General features: G+C 40.8%; 1 protein-coding gene across 6 annotated transcripts in view; it reads right to left on the reverse strand.

Annotated features, from left to right (window-relative positions):
* Positions 1-523: 523 nt before the first annotated feature.
* The window catches only part of glra1 (glycine receptor, alpha 1), a 65,896-nt gene continuing 48,095 nt past the window's right edge, over positions 524-18,324 (reverse strand). For 4 of the 6 annotated variants that reach the window (XM_017039583.2, XM_017039581.2, XM_025063121.1 and 1 more), the window contains 5 exons: positions 17,748-17,830; positions 16,497-16,634; positions 12,653-12,867; positions 10,775-10,924; positions 524-1,695 (listed from right to left, as the gene is read on the reverse strand). In XM_017039583.2, coding sequence (XP_016895072.1) covers positions 1,384-1,695; positions 10,775-10,924; positions 12,653-12,867; positions 16,497-16,634; positions 17,748-17,830 — 898 coding nt within the window. In that variant the 3' untranslated portion in view covers positions 524-1,383. The remainder of the gene's footprint in view (positions 1,696-10,774; positions 10,925-12,652; positions 12,868-16,496; positions 16,635-17,747; positions 17,831-18,324) is intronic. The other 2 variants (XM_008327226.3, XM_008327228.3) reach the window with 1 other exon arrangement.

Here is an 18,324-nt window from a genome sequence, read left to right on the forward strand (position 1 = left end):
AAATCGGACCAAACAAACCTAGTTTGAGGTAATAGAATGGACGAGAATATTTTTTTTCACAAGTTGGGACATTTGCAGCTACAATTTGCGCAAGTAAATAAAATAAAAATACAGTTAATTAAGGTATATCAGGTGTATAATCTGTACATTTAACTACACATGTCCTCATGGTATGGGAGGCTGGGGGAGCGGGGGTGGACCAAAGCAAGGAAGCACTAAGAATAAAATGTAAACATGTCTATAGTTTCGCTTCATACAAAACAAAAAAAAATACCTCTTCAGAAACGAAGACTGTCGCTGGAACCAAACGTTATAAAAAACAGGAACAAAACACAACAACCAAATGTTTCTGAAGCTGCACAGCGCCACACAATGGACACACAGATAACATGGTTAAAATTGGCACGTGAGTTATAAAAGCCAAAAGAAAAAAAAAAATCTGCGACGTGACCCTAAATAAATGACATGTAGAGAATTCAACCACAGATACATTTTTCTCCGTAATATTCAACACTGTCCAGTGTTTTTTTTTAGTTTTTTGTTGTTGTTTTATGTCCAGTCATGTGATTGACGGCGGCAGCAGCAAAACCTCAAGTGTTTCATGGAGGGAGAATGAAGCGTTGACGAGTGCTCGCAATACACATTAGAAGCAAATCTAGATATAGAAGAATGTGTCACATCCTTGCATCGCCTTAATTCATGGAAGCACTGAATTCACCTTCCAACCTATTCTATTTTTTTTTTTTGGAAAAGCAGGAACAGTGTATGAAAACAATCCCTTTTTCCCCATTTTTCAACACATTTTTTAAGTTTATACCTTTTATTCCACATTTTATAAGCATGAGAACATTACACCGCCCTGCCAACCTCATGTTGAGCATCATCTGTTTATCTGTCTTCCCACAAAAAATAAAACAAACAAACGAGACTCCAGTCTGTCTTTCCCGCGCGTTAAAATCCTTCCGTTCTTCCAAAGTCAGTGGTAACGTTTTCGTTTTTCATCTTTTCTTTATATATTGCCACATTCATTGATCATGCATTTTACTGCATTGCTATTGCACTGGTCCGGATAATTCTAGGGAGGGTTGAGGAGAACATGGAAAGAGCAGGGAGCGAGGGCAGAGTCAGGGCGGAAGAGGACAACAAAGTGGGGGCAGGGAAGCAAAGAACGGGTAGTAGGAGTCACGGGGGGCGGATTTGGAGCGATCGCGACAAAAGCACCTCATCCTCGAGCAAAAAGAGGAAGAGGACGAATAAAGGTGGAGTGAAAAAAGTGGCTGTGACATCTCTGTTTCAAGGGATCTCTCTCTTTATCTCTTTTTGATTCCTTCCTTCTCCTCTTCATGCTGTTGTAATCCTCCCCCCTCCTCCTTGGCCTCTGAACTACTGCTTATGGATGTCCTCACTGCGAATGATCTTGTAAATGATCCAGTAGAAAATGTTAAAAATGAGGAAGACAAGTGGGAAGGCCACGCGGGACACGGTGTCGATACGCTTGGCCCGGCTAATAAACAGCTTCTTCATCTCTTCGATGCTCTTCTCGGGTGCGGCTGAAGTCGCCCCGGCGTTGTTGTTGTTGCCCTTGATGGCCATGCCATCCTTGGCCTGCAGGCAGGCAGGACCCATGCCGTAGCCGGGGAAGCTGAAGCGCCCTTCGCCCGTCTCATCCTCCTGCAACACAGGCCAAGACTCAGGCTGTTAGGAACCAGAGAAAGACGTTACTGTTGAGGAGGTGTGTGTGAGGATGATAGTGCAAGAACAAGTTCAAGATGTGTGTGTGAGTCACAAACTGATGTGTCAACAAAAAAATCAAACATGACAATGACTGCGATGAAGTGAAACATCACAACTTTATGAAGTGAGTTTGACTGGAGTGGGGTTTTTTTTATCCATGTCATTTTTTCCTCTCGTTATTTTATGCCAGTTATTTCCAGCTTGAAGATTTATAACAGATGACGGGGATTTTTACTGATGTCAAAACTGGTTTTGTTAGAATCAACGAGAAGGTAAGGCTGTAAATGTCTAATATGAAGTAACACCAACTCACAGCAGGTAACAACTAGGTAGTTCAGATGAATTTTTTTTAAATACGCCCCCATGTGGCCAGGATTAGGCACAAAATGCTTCTACGTGGCGACAGTCCAGTCCAGACAGTTCTTCTGACTGTCTTGTAAATCTTCTTGTAGAGCTAGATCCACCAGATATGAGAGTTTGACCTGTCTTTGTGAAAACACTCAGCAGAATGTTCTCATTTAAAATGAATGACATCAAAAATCTGTAGCAGAAGTTTCGACCTTCGCATTGAAGTTTGATCTGCAGCTTGGCAGAAGTCTCCTTTCACTTCTTCACCTCTCTCCCTCTTACTTTTTTTAAGGACTTTGGCATTTTCCCATCACTCATTGATAACCTTATCCATTTCTCTACCACATGGTTATAACATATTTATAACGCACAGTCGTGGCATAAATCAATCAGTACAAAATGGGACACCTCTTCCAAACATCTCAAATGTCAGTTAATAATTTATGTCGAGCTGACAGAGAGACACTGTTGTGGTTAGCATAGCCGCTCGTTATAAAATTTATGAAAATAATTTTACCAGAAACACACCAGTGTACTCAGTGTACGTGACTGACACGCCATGATTATGTGTGTGAATATGTGTGTGTGTGTGTTAAGGTTATTGCTTGGTGTTTCCACCAGAACACAGTCCGATTATTAAAAGTCTTATCTTCAACGTCAGCCTTCCATGTCATCACAGGAGACACAATGGGCTTTTTATCAGGTTCACAAACACTGGGCGTTATATATGTGTGTCCTTGTGTGAATTGAAATAGAAAAACACGAGGAGGTGGTCCTTCAGAGTTAAAAAGGTCACCCATAGAGATTTTTAAAAACACACACTCCAATATCCCCTGGAAAGGTAGATTATCCTGTAGAAAATTGCTAATTATAAACAGACAGGTTCCTGTGCTCCAGTATGACAGTATGAAGAACGAGCTGTGGAGCTGTACACCTCCACCAATATCATGTCAAAACTGTAATTAAGATTTTTTTTCCAGGGATTGTTGACTGACTACAGGTTCAAAGTGGAGTTTAAATTGTGTGTCTGTGAATGGACCCAGGTGTGTCAATGAGTGTGTGTTTCAGACCACCAGGTAGTGATCCATTTTTAGAGCCCCGTGTCCCCATTCTGTCCTTTCTTCCTACCGAACCCATTCATTACTGTTAATACATGCACACACACACACACACACACACACACATACAGAAACACTGGAGCTGCAGCCGTCGACCTCTGCCTGTCCTTCAGTGATGCTACTAAACTATTACAGATGCTGTGCTTTATTCTTCCTGCCATGTGATTAATGTGGTCGTGTTGGGGGAGGTAGCGAAAGGGAGACGAAGGAGAGACGAGGAGGAGAAAGAGTGAAAGGGGAGGAGGAAAATTCTGCAGCCCGTAGACACACACACTTCTGCTCTAAACCTTCCATTAAGACCGAGAGCCGTGGACATTTGGACATTAATGTCAAATCACATACTTTATCAATTAGTGCAATACGGACAACGTTCCTCCTTCACCACCACTTCATCATGTCAGGTTTTAAAAGGAAACGCTCACACTGTTGGACTAGATGTCAGCTGTAGTAGTTAATAATATTTGAATGATTTGATGAGACAGACCGGAGCTGGTGAACTCCTCCATCTCCTACGGCCAAGTCTACAGAGATTATGAGGAATTTCAGAATAAAACGATCCTGGCACACTGCTGCCTCTGTTGGTAAGATCAAGTGTGATTTTATATTTAACTTATTTTTTTGTTCAGTCTGTCCTGTTATGGTCTGGAAAAAGGTGTTAACGTCACTCAGGATCATCTATTTGACCTTTTGCCTCAAGGTCAACTCCCTCTTTTCAGAGACCTATTTGACAGTGGAGCCAGCATGGACGGCTTCACAGTAACAGTCAGCATGTATTCATATCAGCTGTACTGAATGTACTTTGACTAAAGGTATTAAAAAGTCAATCTCTTATTATTGTAAAATTCCTCTTTTCATGATGAAATTCAACTCATAAAATGTAACTCCCCCTTGTGTAAACAGAACTTCACAGTACCTGAAGTCTATGGATGATGTGGGAGGTGGAAGGTTTAGAAAAGAGAGAGGGGGAAATAAATGGTAGGAGGACCATTCAGCTGGATCATCCATCATGTTTCACCTTCCTTGACTGAAGCCTTTATATCGGCGCCTCTGTTGATGTGATTAATCGAGCAGATTAGCAGGAAGCAGCAGCATCTCCCTGCAAATATAACCCTTGGACGTTTGTTTTGGAAGGCCCTGCATCTTTACATTCAACAGGATTGGGAAAAGGTGTCAGCCCCAACTAGCGGCAGCATCAGTCTCCCCCCAAGAGAGCGCGGCCTGAGGCACAGGAATTCTTCGGCTTGTGTTCTGCTTCATGATTTCCCTCCAGAAGCAATTGCGGGACGGCACCAGGGAAAGGAAATATATTATACATTTGCCTTAGCTGATCTATTTTCTGGTGGATTTATCTCCAAGTGTCCTCCCCCTCCTCCCGTTTCTGTCTCCCTTCCTGCTTCTCTCTCCTCAATTCAGGGCATTTGGAGCTTTTTAGGAGGTTTCAGTATCAATATGTCAGCGGTGAGAGGATTCTGTGGAGCTGAGGGGAATTACAACGCGGGTGTGACTTTGAAAACATCTCTCTGCTTTGCTTTATAGAGACATTTATTTAAGGACAGACTTGTGCTCTAATGTGGACACACTCCTACAGCTATACAAACTCTTATCTTATTCAGAGCGTATAATAAAATAAGACAGAAATAACCACATGATCTGAAGAGTGAAGCCCAGAAGTTGACAGGTAACCACTAGGGGGTGTCTCCACCGGGTACCAAAACAAGTGTCTGTGAATAGAAGTCTACAGGAATAGTGCATATTTTGTTAAAGGTAATGACTGTAACCAGTGTGGTGGTGTGTTTAAGGCCCGAACAAATGTATCAGTAGTTCTAAAAGAGATGAGGGAGTCGGAGAGTGAAACAGAGGTGTGTGAACAGCATGTGTGGCGGCCATCATTCTAATGAAATCCTAGAGGAACGATGTGTTAGGCAGACAGTGTAGTTAACGCTCTGTCAGGAGCCAGCTGTCAATCCAGGGCCTGGAGTTCAGCCTGCAGAGATCACTGATCACTCTCCTGGTGCTTTGACACTTCCTCCTTGATCCTCACACTCACTTATCTGCCTTTGTTCTGAGAGAGGATGAACAGCCTGAGGGATCAAAGGCATTTAAAAGAGGACAACCCTCCCTCCCCGTCTGCAGGGTTATTACTGATCAATGTTTAATCCTGATTCCCTTGTGAGGCATTAGCGCTGTAAATGTTTGAGTTTTTTTTTTTTTTTACGCTGTGCGCTGCCTGTACAAACACTGACGGATGTCTGTGGATAAATGTCGGCTTCCTTCAACACTTGATCCTGAAAATCAACAAAGTTCATTTTGTAATTTAACAAAATCCTGACATGACTGTAAACAACGCATTATATCACCTAATCCTGAGGAGACGACGGTTCCGTCTGCAAGCCGCACCAACCACTTCTTCTCAGAGAGACACTACAGAATGTTGTCCTCTTCATACAACACATCAGCCTTACTGCATGTTCAACACACCAAAGCTGGGCTTCAGCCCTGGCAGGGGGCAATCTACCAATCACAGGCCTGGTCCTTTTAACCTCCAGGCCATTGTTATATAACAGGATGTCATAAATGTTCTAGGATGTACCAAACTGCTCTGTCTTCACTAAGTCAGAGGACGTTCAGACAAGTGAGCTGCAGCTGCCAGACAGGTGGAGCTGTAGCTCCTGCAGTTACCTAAGACCCCCAGCAGGAGGGAGTGTAACTCTGAACGTGGACACTGCTCTCTCTCTCTCTCCCTCTTTCTCTCAGCTGCAGTATCTGTGGTTTTGACGCCCTCGCTTCATCTCCCTAATTAGACAGACTTGTGAGACAGGTACAGCCTCGGTCTCCTTCTTCTTCTCTCTGGACTATCAGTGTCACTAACGAATCAATAAAGCATCGAGGAAGAAACTACAGAAATCAGCACAACTGGGACTCCAGCTGCTGCTGCTGCTGCTGCAACAACGGCTTCTCTGCCCAACACTGAGAGCTTAGCTGAGTCAAAGACGGCGATGTAATTCACCCTCTGCACACTCTGATTGATTGGACGCTATGCGACTGTGCTGACAATTCCCAGAAACGTTCGACTGCCGCTTCCAGAAATCACAAAAACACTTGGCTCTTTATGCTTCGCCTCCATCGTCGGCCTGATCCCAATGTTGCTGCTTCAGCAGAGCACGTTAAACCTTTTGTTCATTCTACACACACACAAAAAACAACAACCTGACCTTAAACGTTCTAACAATTTCTTTCTAAAACATATCACGTGGAAAAAAAAAATGGTTGAAAACATTTTAGATTAGTTAAGAGCAGTTAACTCTGGCTAACATTCTAGCATAGCTCAGCTAGGCTACGTTAAGCTGGGTGTGATTAAACTACTTTGTTTACTACTACTTGCAACAGTATACAACATTATTTCATTATCTAAATTGTTAAAAACACCCGACTCAGTTCTGTTACCATATAGCCCACCTAGTTATTGTAGTCTTTTGGCAAGATACTGTACCAAGCTAAACATTTAATACTTCAATATTCAGTATATTGAGTACCTGCTGTAGCCTACTTTTTAATTTTTGTTTTATACACATAGGAATTTACCCATCATGTTTACTGTATTATTGAAGACTGGGTGAAACCACTGCTTGGATATGGTGTGCTACCAAATTGCTAGCACAAATGCTACAAACTATGTTGCTTTTGCCATTTGCGAAGTAAAATCCTGGAGGGAGCTAGCTAAAGGCTAAGTCCCCTTCCCTTAACATTGCAACATCTTCACCACTCTTCACGTTTGGCGCATGGCTCCATGTGACTGTTCTTTTTTCACTAACACAGGCTTTCCTTCAAGGCTTTGTGGTTATTGAGGACATATGAGGACACTGGGTTTTTCAGAGCAAAACTAGTGCTGGCTGCTGCTGCAGATTTGAGGTCAAACTGTGGCACAGACTGTTCATATGCTGAACATGTCAGAGACTTGAATTTAAACAACACTATATGGTTGGGTTGAATCATACTGACATGTTTATACATACATATATGTTTTGAAAAAAATCGATATTTAGTCAGGCAGCGTTATCCCACACTGATGCCCTCGAAATCAAAACCATCAATTCCCATCTCTTATGGAGAGTGTTGTAGAATTATCTAAGCGGCTCGGCGAAAGTCGTTCAAACCCTGGAGGACATTGTGCCCTCTGAGGGTAGAGACTTCCCAGCATACACTCAACTGCACCCCATTCATCACTGTTACCAAGACAAAATGAACAGACTCAACAAAGCCCTCTGGGGAAATATTATTCTAATCCAATCCAGGCTAACGCAGTTATGTGTGCTAACCATACTGGCTGTGTTAGTCCAACACCAACAGACCAGTGTGTTCAGGCTACTGTTCTTTGAGATGTTTGCTGAGGTGGAACTTTTCAGGAAGTCATGTCCTCTCTCTCTCTCTCTCACACACACACACACATTTGCACATCTTTAAAATCGTTCGACCATAGAAGAAATTTATCTCCACTGAGCGTGTCATTATTTGTATTGTGCGATAAGTGAATGCAGGAATTCAGGATGTTGTTCCATAATCCAACACAATCCTGACAGTTTTTACACATTCAGCAGTTGAAATACTTCTTTCATTCTCTGCTCTCAAAGAAGCTGTTCTGACTGGGTGGGAAAATCAATTTGGGGCGAACCATTGTCCTGGCAGTTGAACGCTTGGACAATCACGTGTGGAAATACAAAGAGCTGTTTGTGCCCTGAATATTAAACCAGGTTGAGTCTTGAGTTTTGGGTTTTTGTGTTCCACGTGTGACTTTGTGAGGACAAAGGGAGATGCTGCTGATGTTATTATTGGGTTCCACTGTGTATTCTGTCTATAATGCTCTACTGTTTGTCAGTAGTACCACAATAATACTGCATATACTGAAATACATTTTCCCATTTTTGGAATCAGGGTTAGTTTAGAGTCCAACATGCTAATATTTAGAAAGATAGTTTTTTTTTTCAACCAGAGTTGGAGTCCAGTAAGTGACAGTGAGCTGAAACCTGACAGATGACCCTCTCAGAGCAGTAATGGACAATGGTGGATCACATTAGACTCACATTAGAGCGAGTGGGCAAAGAAGTTAATCAACAATGTCCGATGCCTGAGGACTCCTCCGCTCTGTTTCTCTCTCTCTCTGTCGCTCTGTGTCAACGTGGCTCCACTACTGCTGGATTTATTACACATCGGAGCAGATGGAATGAATGTTGACTGTCTTATTGTGGTTTTCTATCGTGAATGTTCCCTTTGCTTGATTTGTTCAGCGATCTTCCGGTGTTAATTACGTATATAGACTCAAAGCAGTGTGGCTAAAAGTGTCAAGTGTTTTTATTTTTTCCCAAAGACACGAAGAGTACTTTTTATTTTACTGGATATAATTAATGATTTTTTTTTAAGAAGTCAGAAAAAATAATTTTCCCCTCAGCCACCTACAACATTACAATTCCACACACATTTTTTTTAATTTCTACAAAAATTTTTAAAAGTCAAAATTTCATTAAAATTTGATTGCTAAATGTTTCTGAACAGTGAAACATCACCAGTTACACATTGATGTGTCTGTTCAACGATTTATCACGAAGTAATTACATGGATCTGTCAAAGAACTGTGGGAAATCTGACTTTAAAGTTACCTTGACGATAAATAATTAAAACAATTTTGAATTTTGATTTAATGTCTTTGTAAAAAAAAGATTCATTTATTTTTATGATGTCTTCATCACTTAATTTGAAACAGATGACATTGCTGAGCAACATCAGTTAAATTTCCTGACAACCGTTACATAACTGACCCACATCTACGCACATTTCCATTTGTTTGCTGTTTCAGATACAGTTCATTCATGCTGTCAGTTTTTTTCACTGACTGAACACTTCTGTCTGCCTCAGTCCCCGTCTGAAATCGTCTAATATTTATGCCGTCTCAGGTGACGTGTCTGTGCTCAGTGAAAACATGCTGAAAGCCAATGTTGACATAAATGCACATGTTTATTTTATGACGTGTCTGTCGCGATGGGACGGATAAGCAGAGAAAGTTAGTTCCAGTCACATGACCAGTCTTTTTGCTACATAAAACTGAAACTAGAACATGGTGGACTGAACTCATCTCTGACAGACTCACTGTCTGTTGGGTTTTCACACACAAAAAACACAATGCTTCTAAATCTAATGGAATCAGTTTTTATCAAATACCCTGAAAATATTTCTCGCCTTTTGTCACACAAGTGAAAATGAACTGCGGGGCAAAAAAACATGTTAAAGGTTCAGTGTTACAGATGTGGGTCGCTCTGGAGCCGCTGGTTCTATTTCATTGTCCTACACTAGAGTCTGTCTCTGAAGAAGATCAATAAGAGCAGCTGAGGGTACAGGAACTGAACAAACAACAAAAGAGAGCGCCTCTGTCCCCGATTCACCTGGAAATGCAGCAGCAGGTGGAACAATAATCTCTCCACACGCTGACACAGCTGAGAGGATTACAAGAATGACATTTATTTACTCACTTATTTATTTATTTATTTAGTTATTGTAATCCTCTCTTACAGCATCACTACTACTTGTCTTTATTATATTAAAAAATATAACATTTCTGGTATAACAATGAAAGAAAGAAAGCAGAATTATTCAAGTAAAATGTTTCATGTTTCAATTTTAGTCGTTATATTAACCTGGATCAAACTCTCGTGTCATTTTGGATAAAAAAGTCTCTTGTAGCAAGCCTGTTTTCTCTCTCAATGAGAACATACTTTATTTAAAAAAGTATTACTGTACAGTTACTTCCACAAGAAGTACAATTGTATTCCCAATTGTTTTTCTGTAGTAGTATTTTCACCCTGCGGCTCTTGTCTTTATTACTGACATTCATTTCCTCAACAACTGTCCTTTGGTTCTTCCTTCTTGCCTCCACCAGTTTTGACAACCAATGTTGTTAACCTGTGTAGTCGCCCCCTAGTGGTGTACCACTCTCTTCTCCTTTTAAAGTTTCCCCAGTTCAGTTGCTGACTTATGGCAGTACTAACCCAAACCAGTCAAATCTAATACATAGACACTCAAGAATATTGGTCATTTCAATTTTAAATGTAATGGAAATGTCCTTATATGGAAGTTTAAAAGTGCAACTTTTAAATTACAACTGTGTTTTACTTCTAAAAACCTATGCATCATAGTCTCCAGTCTGTTTACTGGAAAGTTGCTGGTTTGACTATCAGAGCTAGACTAAAAAGAAAACAACTCTAATTCAACTTGGTTTGTTACAGTGTGAAAATATGATTAAGTCAAAACCAAATGATAAACCTCAGGGCATAATACGACTATTAATCTTACTTTCAGCTGTGTTTTCGCATGATTGATTACCCTCCTACTGACTGTGATTAAAAAGTGTTTTCTAGTTTGCTTGTAAAGTTTTGTCCTTTACTAACAGAGACATTTATTTTCTCAGCGCTGCACAGATAACGACTTTCCTTCCCACCGTCTCCCTGTTGCAGTGAAACTTATGAAGATGAAAAACCAAAATAAAAAAAAAATGGGGGTGGATTTTCAATTTTTCTGCTCGGCCGTACCTTCATGTGTCGTCGTCTCCTTCTGCTGAAGCGCAGCAGCTCCTTGTGTTGTCGAGCGATGAAGTTGACGGCGGCGTACTCCAGCAGGGCAGAGAAGACGAAGAGCAGACACACGGCCATCCAGATATCGATGGCTTTAACGTAGGACACCTACAGGTAGACAGAGGAAGTGGTTTTAAGAGAAATATGTTCTTTTTTTCTCATATTAATAAAATGTAAATATCCCTTTTCTTCTCAGGAGAGTAGAAGTTAACAAACACAATTTTCCCATCTGCCAGATGTTCAATTTAAAATGTCAAATGTATAATTTAAATTTATAGAGTCAATTAAATAATAGCAGTGTGTCAGTTTTTATGTAAGGGTTTAATATATATATATGTGTGTGTGTGTATATATATATGTATCATAAAGGCTGTTGAATTATTCCTGGCCTCTCCACCTCTGGTTTTCACATTCAGTCCAATAAGTTTGAAGTGAGGGGAGGTGGAGGGGGTGAGGACCCTCTCTACAATAGTAATGAAGTCTCACTGGATCACAACCGCACTGCTGTCCTGGAAAATGCATGAACTGTGTTGACAACTCTCTCTGTATCGGCCTCTGTGCTCACACAGAGCAGCCTGCAGGGGGCGATCTAATCTGTACTACGCAAAATGAAGGCACGATTCGCCATTAAAGAGCGAATTAAATCATGACATTAGATCAGAGCACACACACCGACGACTGTCAATGGTCTGTGAGGTCTGGTAGTGATTGAGGCAGAGATCGTTGAGACATCCAGCTGTGATCGCTGTCTTTCTGACTCTCTCTTTCTCATTTCCTCACTCTTTTTCTTCTTCTTCTCTTCATCAAATCTCTCTTCTTTGTTAATGTACTCTACATCTAGTTCTGCCAAAGTTAACTTCTTGTTAAACATTAGTTAGTTAAATGCTGAATTTTCTTATTCTCTTTAATATTGTATCGGCCTTAAAATGTAAAATGTTCAACTCTAATATCTGTCTCAGATCAGATCAGATAAAAGTTAGCTTATATGTTATATTCAGTATATTTGAATCTCTCTCTCTTCTTTTTACATTTTTGCAACAGGAAGTCATATTAGTAAACCACCACTGTCCGTGGTCTTACATCAGATGTTTAGTGAAGAAGACTGAAGATTACCAAACACCCTGATTTTTCTCTCTTGGCTTAGACCGTTGTTTACATTACTTTCTTGTTGAGCGGCAAAACTGAAACCCTCCATTTTCCTAGCCGAAGGCTGAATAACGCTTTATCGACGGAGTATTTTTTTTTTTACAGATGAAAATCTTACAAAACAAACCCTTTACTGAGGCAGGTAGGAATATTTATAAAAGCAGAGGACTTTTTATCTGTGACATCAGTGTCAACGACGACTGCGCGACAGCCTCTTGAGTCTATTTACCCAAACAAACATCCCTCTGAGTTGATGTCCTCTTTTTTTCCGTCTTTTAATTTTACCTTTCTTCCTTCTTTCCTTCACATAAACTCAGTTGTGCTGCGTGATCATTGTTGTGACAGCTGAACTGAAGGGGAATCACGGTTCACTCGTTTCATTTCGAGTTCATGAACCACCTAATGTCAATATACAGTATGTGTGTGTGTGTGTGTGTGTGAGTGTGTGTGAGAGAGATATAAGGATTAGAGCTCTCCTGGAGATAATAGTACAATCCTACCTCACGCAAACACACACCGTGATTTTTTAATTTCTTTAATCTGAAAATCCCAGTAAAAAAAATCTCCTCTCGTTTGTTAGTTTGTGTTTGTTTGTATCTTAAAACACCTGCCTTCCTCAGTCATTTCCATCTTTTTTCACTTTATGCCTAATTTCCCAGGTATCTGTGTGGTTCTGTTGCCGTTCTTTACCTTGGGTAGTGAGGCTCTGGAACCAGAGCTCTGTGTGGTCATGGTCAGCACGGTGGTGATGCCCAGACCCACGCGGGCGGGTGCGGCGTCCATGTTGATCCAGAAAGAAACCCAGGACAGGATGACGATGAGCAGTGAGGGGATGTACATTTGGATCAGGTAGTAACCCATCTGACGCTCCAGGTGGAAGCGAGCCTCGATGCAGGTGAATTTACCTGGGAGGAGCAAAAAGGATGACATGTAGAAGAGACATTAGCAAAAATTAAACGGAGAGGGCGCCGTGGTAGGAAGTATGTCCAGCTGTGTCGTAGAACTCAGATCCTACCCCACGACTGGATCGGTTAACCACATCCCTCCATTACTTTGTTGTTGTCAATTCAAGTAACAACACAAAAATCTATTGACTATTAATACATGAAAAATGTCTTCAGAGAGCCAGCCCCTTTGGGCCACAAGTGGTACTGCATTCAAAACTGCATGGCAAGACTATTAAAAAAACTGGATACAAATGACATGCAATGTCCAGTATTTGCAGTTAGGCTTTAGCTAAATAACAACCTGTTCAAATACTGCAGTACCCATGGTTTGGGAGTTATAAATATCTGTTGACGTTCCAGTGAAAACACTCCACATGCAGCAGAGATAAGTGAGTGAAGTGTCAAAGCGGAGGCTTATTTACATTACAGTGGAATAACAGCAGTAACAAATGCCTCTCATTCTGCCTCTGTAATGTAACGAGCCACAGAGCTAAAGATGGCCGACATCCATTAAATCAAAGACCATGGGTGGAAGAAAGAACCACAGCAGAGGAGGGGGGGAAATAGAAAGGAGAGAAATGGAGAGAAGGAAACAGGAGAAAAGTCAATGAGGAGGCTGTTGATTTAGAGCTGTGATTCACTCCGGAGCTTTTAAGTGCTGTCCATATTTCCCTTTGATAACAGGATGGAAATTTTTCAGGCGGGTCCTATCTGTGTATGTGAGTGTGTGTGTGTGTGTTCTGTGTTTAAACAGGTCTATTTCTGACTTGATAATATTTACGGTTATGTGTTGAATATTAACTGATACTGTGACTGAGCAGCTGTGTGTCCATTCACTGCCTCAGAAAATTATTATTACTTATTATATTTTATTTCTTTATTGTTTTTTGTTTGGTGGTGTGCCGTGGGGTTTTCTGGCACAGAAACAGTTGGGAAACACTGTGTTACACTTAAACTGGGTTACACATGCGTCAATGCATCTCAGCTTTCTAGAGATTAAAATGTGTAAAATGTCTTAAGAAGTCTTTAGAAGGGAAGTGCTGGTAGATTAAGAGTAATTAAAATGTCAAAAAATATAATATATATAATATATAGTAGTGACCATAAACTGTACTATATAATGCACTTATATAGTATGTTCAGTTTACTGTATATGAGTAAATAAATATTCAGAGTCTAAAGTCAGACCACTTTAGCCTGGTCATCTGTACAGCAGCTCCCAAACTGTAAAAAAAAAAAAAAAAAAAAAAAAGTCATTGCCGTGACTTTGGTCGTCTTCACCAGACAGACATGTTTGTCTGACTGTTTCAAAAAACCTGCTGCTCTATCAGAATTTTCCTGCACAACAAGGCCTGGGTTTAAAATAGGAGGAGACAGGAGTTCTCTGTGTTGATGCTAAAGGTCAAAGGTGAAGAGCTGGACAGGACTCTCAAAGTTCTACCTTACTGTAACCAAGGTACAACCGACCAGCCTCTGACTGCACAGCACGTCTAAACATATAATAAGATGGCCAACAGTAATAGCAGTTTGCAAATGATCATTTTGTGGTATCAAAAAAATGTTCACGTCTTTTTAACATTTTTTTTAAATCAATTTGAATCATTTAATTATATTTTTGTACAAAAATGATCTTGTTTGAGACTCGGCTCTGGGATCACGTCCAAATATTTAAGAGAATACTTCGTCTTGTGTTCGACTGAGAGGTAATAATTAGAATAAATCATTACTTGGTCTGTAGTGGGCTCATTTTCTTTTTTCTTCTTTTTTAGTGCAACTCTGACAGATGGACTTCCATATTGTATACTCACTAAATATAAGCTTACAACCCACTTCTGGGCATGAACCACGGTAAAACACACACAGCAACAAAAGGACACGGAGCTAATGAACATGCAGACAAAACTCTGAGTGATAATGACATGGTAAAATCAAACTCTATCAATAATCATCATCATCAGCCACAGTCAGTCAAGGCAGTTTCCTGTGTGTGTGTGTGTGTGTGTGTGTGTGTACTCTAAAACACATGAACACACGAGCAGCCAGAAAACAAAAGTGCCCCGCAATGCACCAGAAATTAGTATTTCAAACATGACTTTTTCTTTGTGGGTGTGTGTGTGAGTGTGTGAGTGAGTGTGTGTGTGTGGGCGATGGAGAGATGGAAAGACATAAAACAGACAACAGTAAAACAGACAGGGTGAGAGAGCGAGTGTGAGGGAGAGACAGAGGGGGAGACTTTCTCCCTCACTTTCTCTCTGAGTCACAATAGACCGCAGCATATAAATCTGAGGGAAACGACACCTTAATTCCCTTTTAAAATTTGATTGCACTGCAGCGAAACGTGTGCCCCGATGAGCCAGGCGCGCCAACACACACACGCGTGCACATGTACGCCCGCGGTTAAACACGCTGCGGTCTGTGCACATGCCACGTTAACACAGCCACAGAGTATTCCACCAGGGATGAGGCGTAAAAATATTTCAAAAATATGGTTTAAGAAAAAAAAAGCTGAGAAAACAATGAAGACGTGCATAGGCTTTGGAATCTTTCACCTCTTAAGGTTTGTCCTTTGTAGTCAAAGACAAGCAAAGACACATCCAGGAAATGTCCCTAACCTCAGGAATGATGGTCGACACCAGTTTGAAATTTGAAATTTCAGTTTCTTCTGTAGATTTCTAATTTTTGAGCTTTTTTTTCCCACTGTTCCAAGCCGTACTCCAACTTATTCAAAGGTGAACTTTGCTAGAGGGTGGTGTGGTTTTCATCACTCCTGTGCTGCTTTAATTTCATATTCTCTATTTATTCAATTACTCAGTGCTTCGACTCCATAAACACACTCCAAGATATTCCTACTTTCACACTGACTCATCCTGCCAATGTTAAATGATTGGAACATTCATGAGGTAGACTGAAAACCTGACCTAGAAATGTGATTTAGCACAGGCTAATGTGATTTAGCACTTTGTTTTTAACATGATCATTCTAAAGCCCAAGACTCTTTGTAGAAGGTTTAGTTGAGAAAACAACACCGTTTTTGCAGGAAGCAGGAAACAGGAAGCAGGAAACACCTTATATGGACTGAACGATGGTATAGAGTTGAGGAGATGATCGTTCATGTACTTATATAACAAAGCTGGGGATTATCTCTGTATTGTGCATGTTTAAGTGTGTGGATTATATGTGTATCTCTGCTTTGTGCTGTGTGTGTGTGTGTGTGTGTGTCAGAGGTTTCCGTCTGGAGGTGGATCGTTTATCTCCTCTGCGGTGACAGCTGATGTCAACCTCTGTGTGAGTGATAGCTCAGAATCTGAACTAATCAGCCGGCAGGACACACACACACACACACACCCGCACGCACGCGTACACACACACACTGACCACTGCTGTAATTTATTATCACTTTGGCCATGGGAAGTTTCTCTCAAAGTTTGTTTAGTGTGGGGCTTGTGTGAAGTGATTAAAGACCAACGTTGCAGCTTTACAGTGAGAATAAAGTTTGGAACACATTTTGGTGTCAGAAGAAAAACTTTGAAAATGGTGAAAATGCCAGTCATAAAAAAACAAACAGATGATAAACAGACATGGCTCACCTGTGTTGTAGTGCTTGGTGCAGTAACGCAGGTCCTTCTCCTCCTTGAGGATGAACTGAGGCAGCGTCAGGTCGTCGGCCACCTGCACGGCTCCTTTTTCATCCCACTCAAATATGAGGTCATTCATGGTGTAGCCAACTACGGGAAGAAGAAGACGACGCCAGGTCACGCGGGTTAAACACAGCAGGTTTGTTTTTTTTTCTCAGAGGAAGAGGACAATCAGGATGTGAGGTCACGTAGGTCAGCCTTCTATAAATATCATTACACCCTCTGTCGACATTTTTCCACTTGTGAAGAATCCAGATGTTGGAGTGACCTCTCAGTCAGGTCAGGACTGTGGATAATCAGGTTTTTTAAAATGTAAACTGCAGTTTTTTTTAAGTTTGAATAGAGAAAAGCAGCACTTTTGGAAAACACTGCATGAAGCTAGTCAACCAGTGTTTGCCTTGTTTTTTCCACTAAATGGGATTTTAACAAAATTGACAAGAAGTCCTATTTAACAACGGCCTTGAAGCAAACGATTATTGCACATTTTCAGGAAAATGTCAAATTGAACATATACACATATATATGTATGTGTGTATATACAGTATATGTATATATGTATATATATACATATATGTATGTGTATATGTATATATGTGAATATATATATATATATATATATATGTATATGTATTGTTTACAAAGGCAAACACAAGTGGAGCGGCAGTAAGGAAATGTACTAGTGTGGTGGCAAAATGGCCTAAATAAATTCCTCCTCCGAACAACTGACGACAGATGGTCCCTTGTTTATCTTAATCTCTTAGCATTCGTCATATTTAAGTGCAGTATTTTAACCTTTTCCTCTTTTCTTTCCCCATTGTTTTGTTTCCATGTTCCTCCTTCTGTTCGTCTGAATCTCACCAGCGTGCTGCACACGTGACGCTCCTGTCATTTCACAGGCTGTACTGTAACTTCGGGCTTTCTAGTATCTGATTGGCTCCTTTTTGATTCTTAGAAATCACAGAGCGTCAGTCCAGATAAAGCAGCGAGTCTTTGTCCCGAGATCACAGCGCAGGTTTTTGTGCGAGAACTGAGCTGTGTGAGTTTCAGCTTCTCTGATTCTTCTCACGTCCGTGCAGAGAATGAAAAGAAAGGCCACGAGGAGAAAATCTATATCTCTCTATCTGTGAGGCTGCCAGCTGCTGTGTGACTGATGCTGCACCAGGCACTGCAGGTGTGTGTGTTTGTGTGTGTGTAATTACTCACAGCTCTCCAGCTGCATTATGCACGTCTGGACATCCATAGGGAAGTTCTTCAGATCCATTGGACAGGCCAAGACCAGTGTTATTCTGCAAACACACAGAAGGACACAGACGGAGCATCAGTTACTGTAGACTAAGAGGATTATCTGGACGCTCCTCAGTGGACAAGTTGGAAACGGTTTTGAAAATGTAATAAACACTTGTACTCTCTGTTTGGTCAAACAGAAAAAGTGAATTCTTCTCCTCATCATGGTTGGTTGGAAAAACCTAAACCAACTGTTACTGTTGTATTGACCCAGGTCTAACACAGAACAAGTCCAGACGGTGGACACAAACAAGAAACAAAAATGTCTGTTCTTAAAATATTGATGAACATAATGAAACACCGACTTTTAGGACATGTAATTATGCCGAGAGTGACCCACAACAGCCACACTGGATGTTATCACCTTCCTCCAAATACGAGCGCAACTACAACAAGCTGAGACATCTCTATAGTAATCTCTCTCTCTCTCTCTCTCTCTCTCTCTCTCTATGTATATATATATATATATATATAAATATATATATTTAATATTATC

The sequence above is a fragment of the Cynoglossus semilaevis genome, chromosome 15, assembly GCF_000523025.1.
Source record: "Cynoglossus semilaevis isolate Cse_v1.0 chromosome 15, Cse_v1.0, whole genome shotgun sequence".
NCBI lineage: Eukaryota > Metazoa > Chordata > Actinopteri > Pleuronectiformes > Cynoglossidae > Cynoglossus > Cynoglossus semilaevis.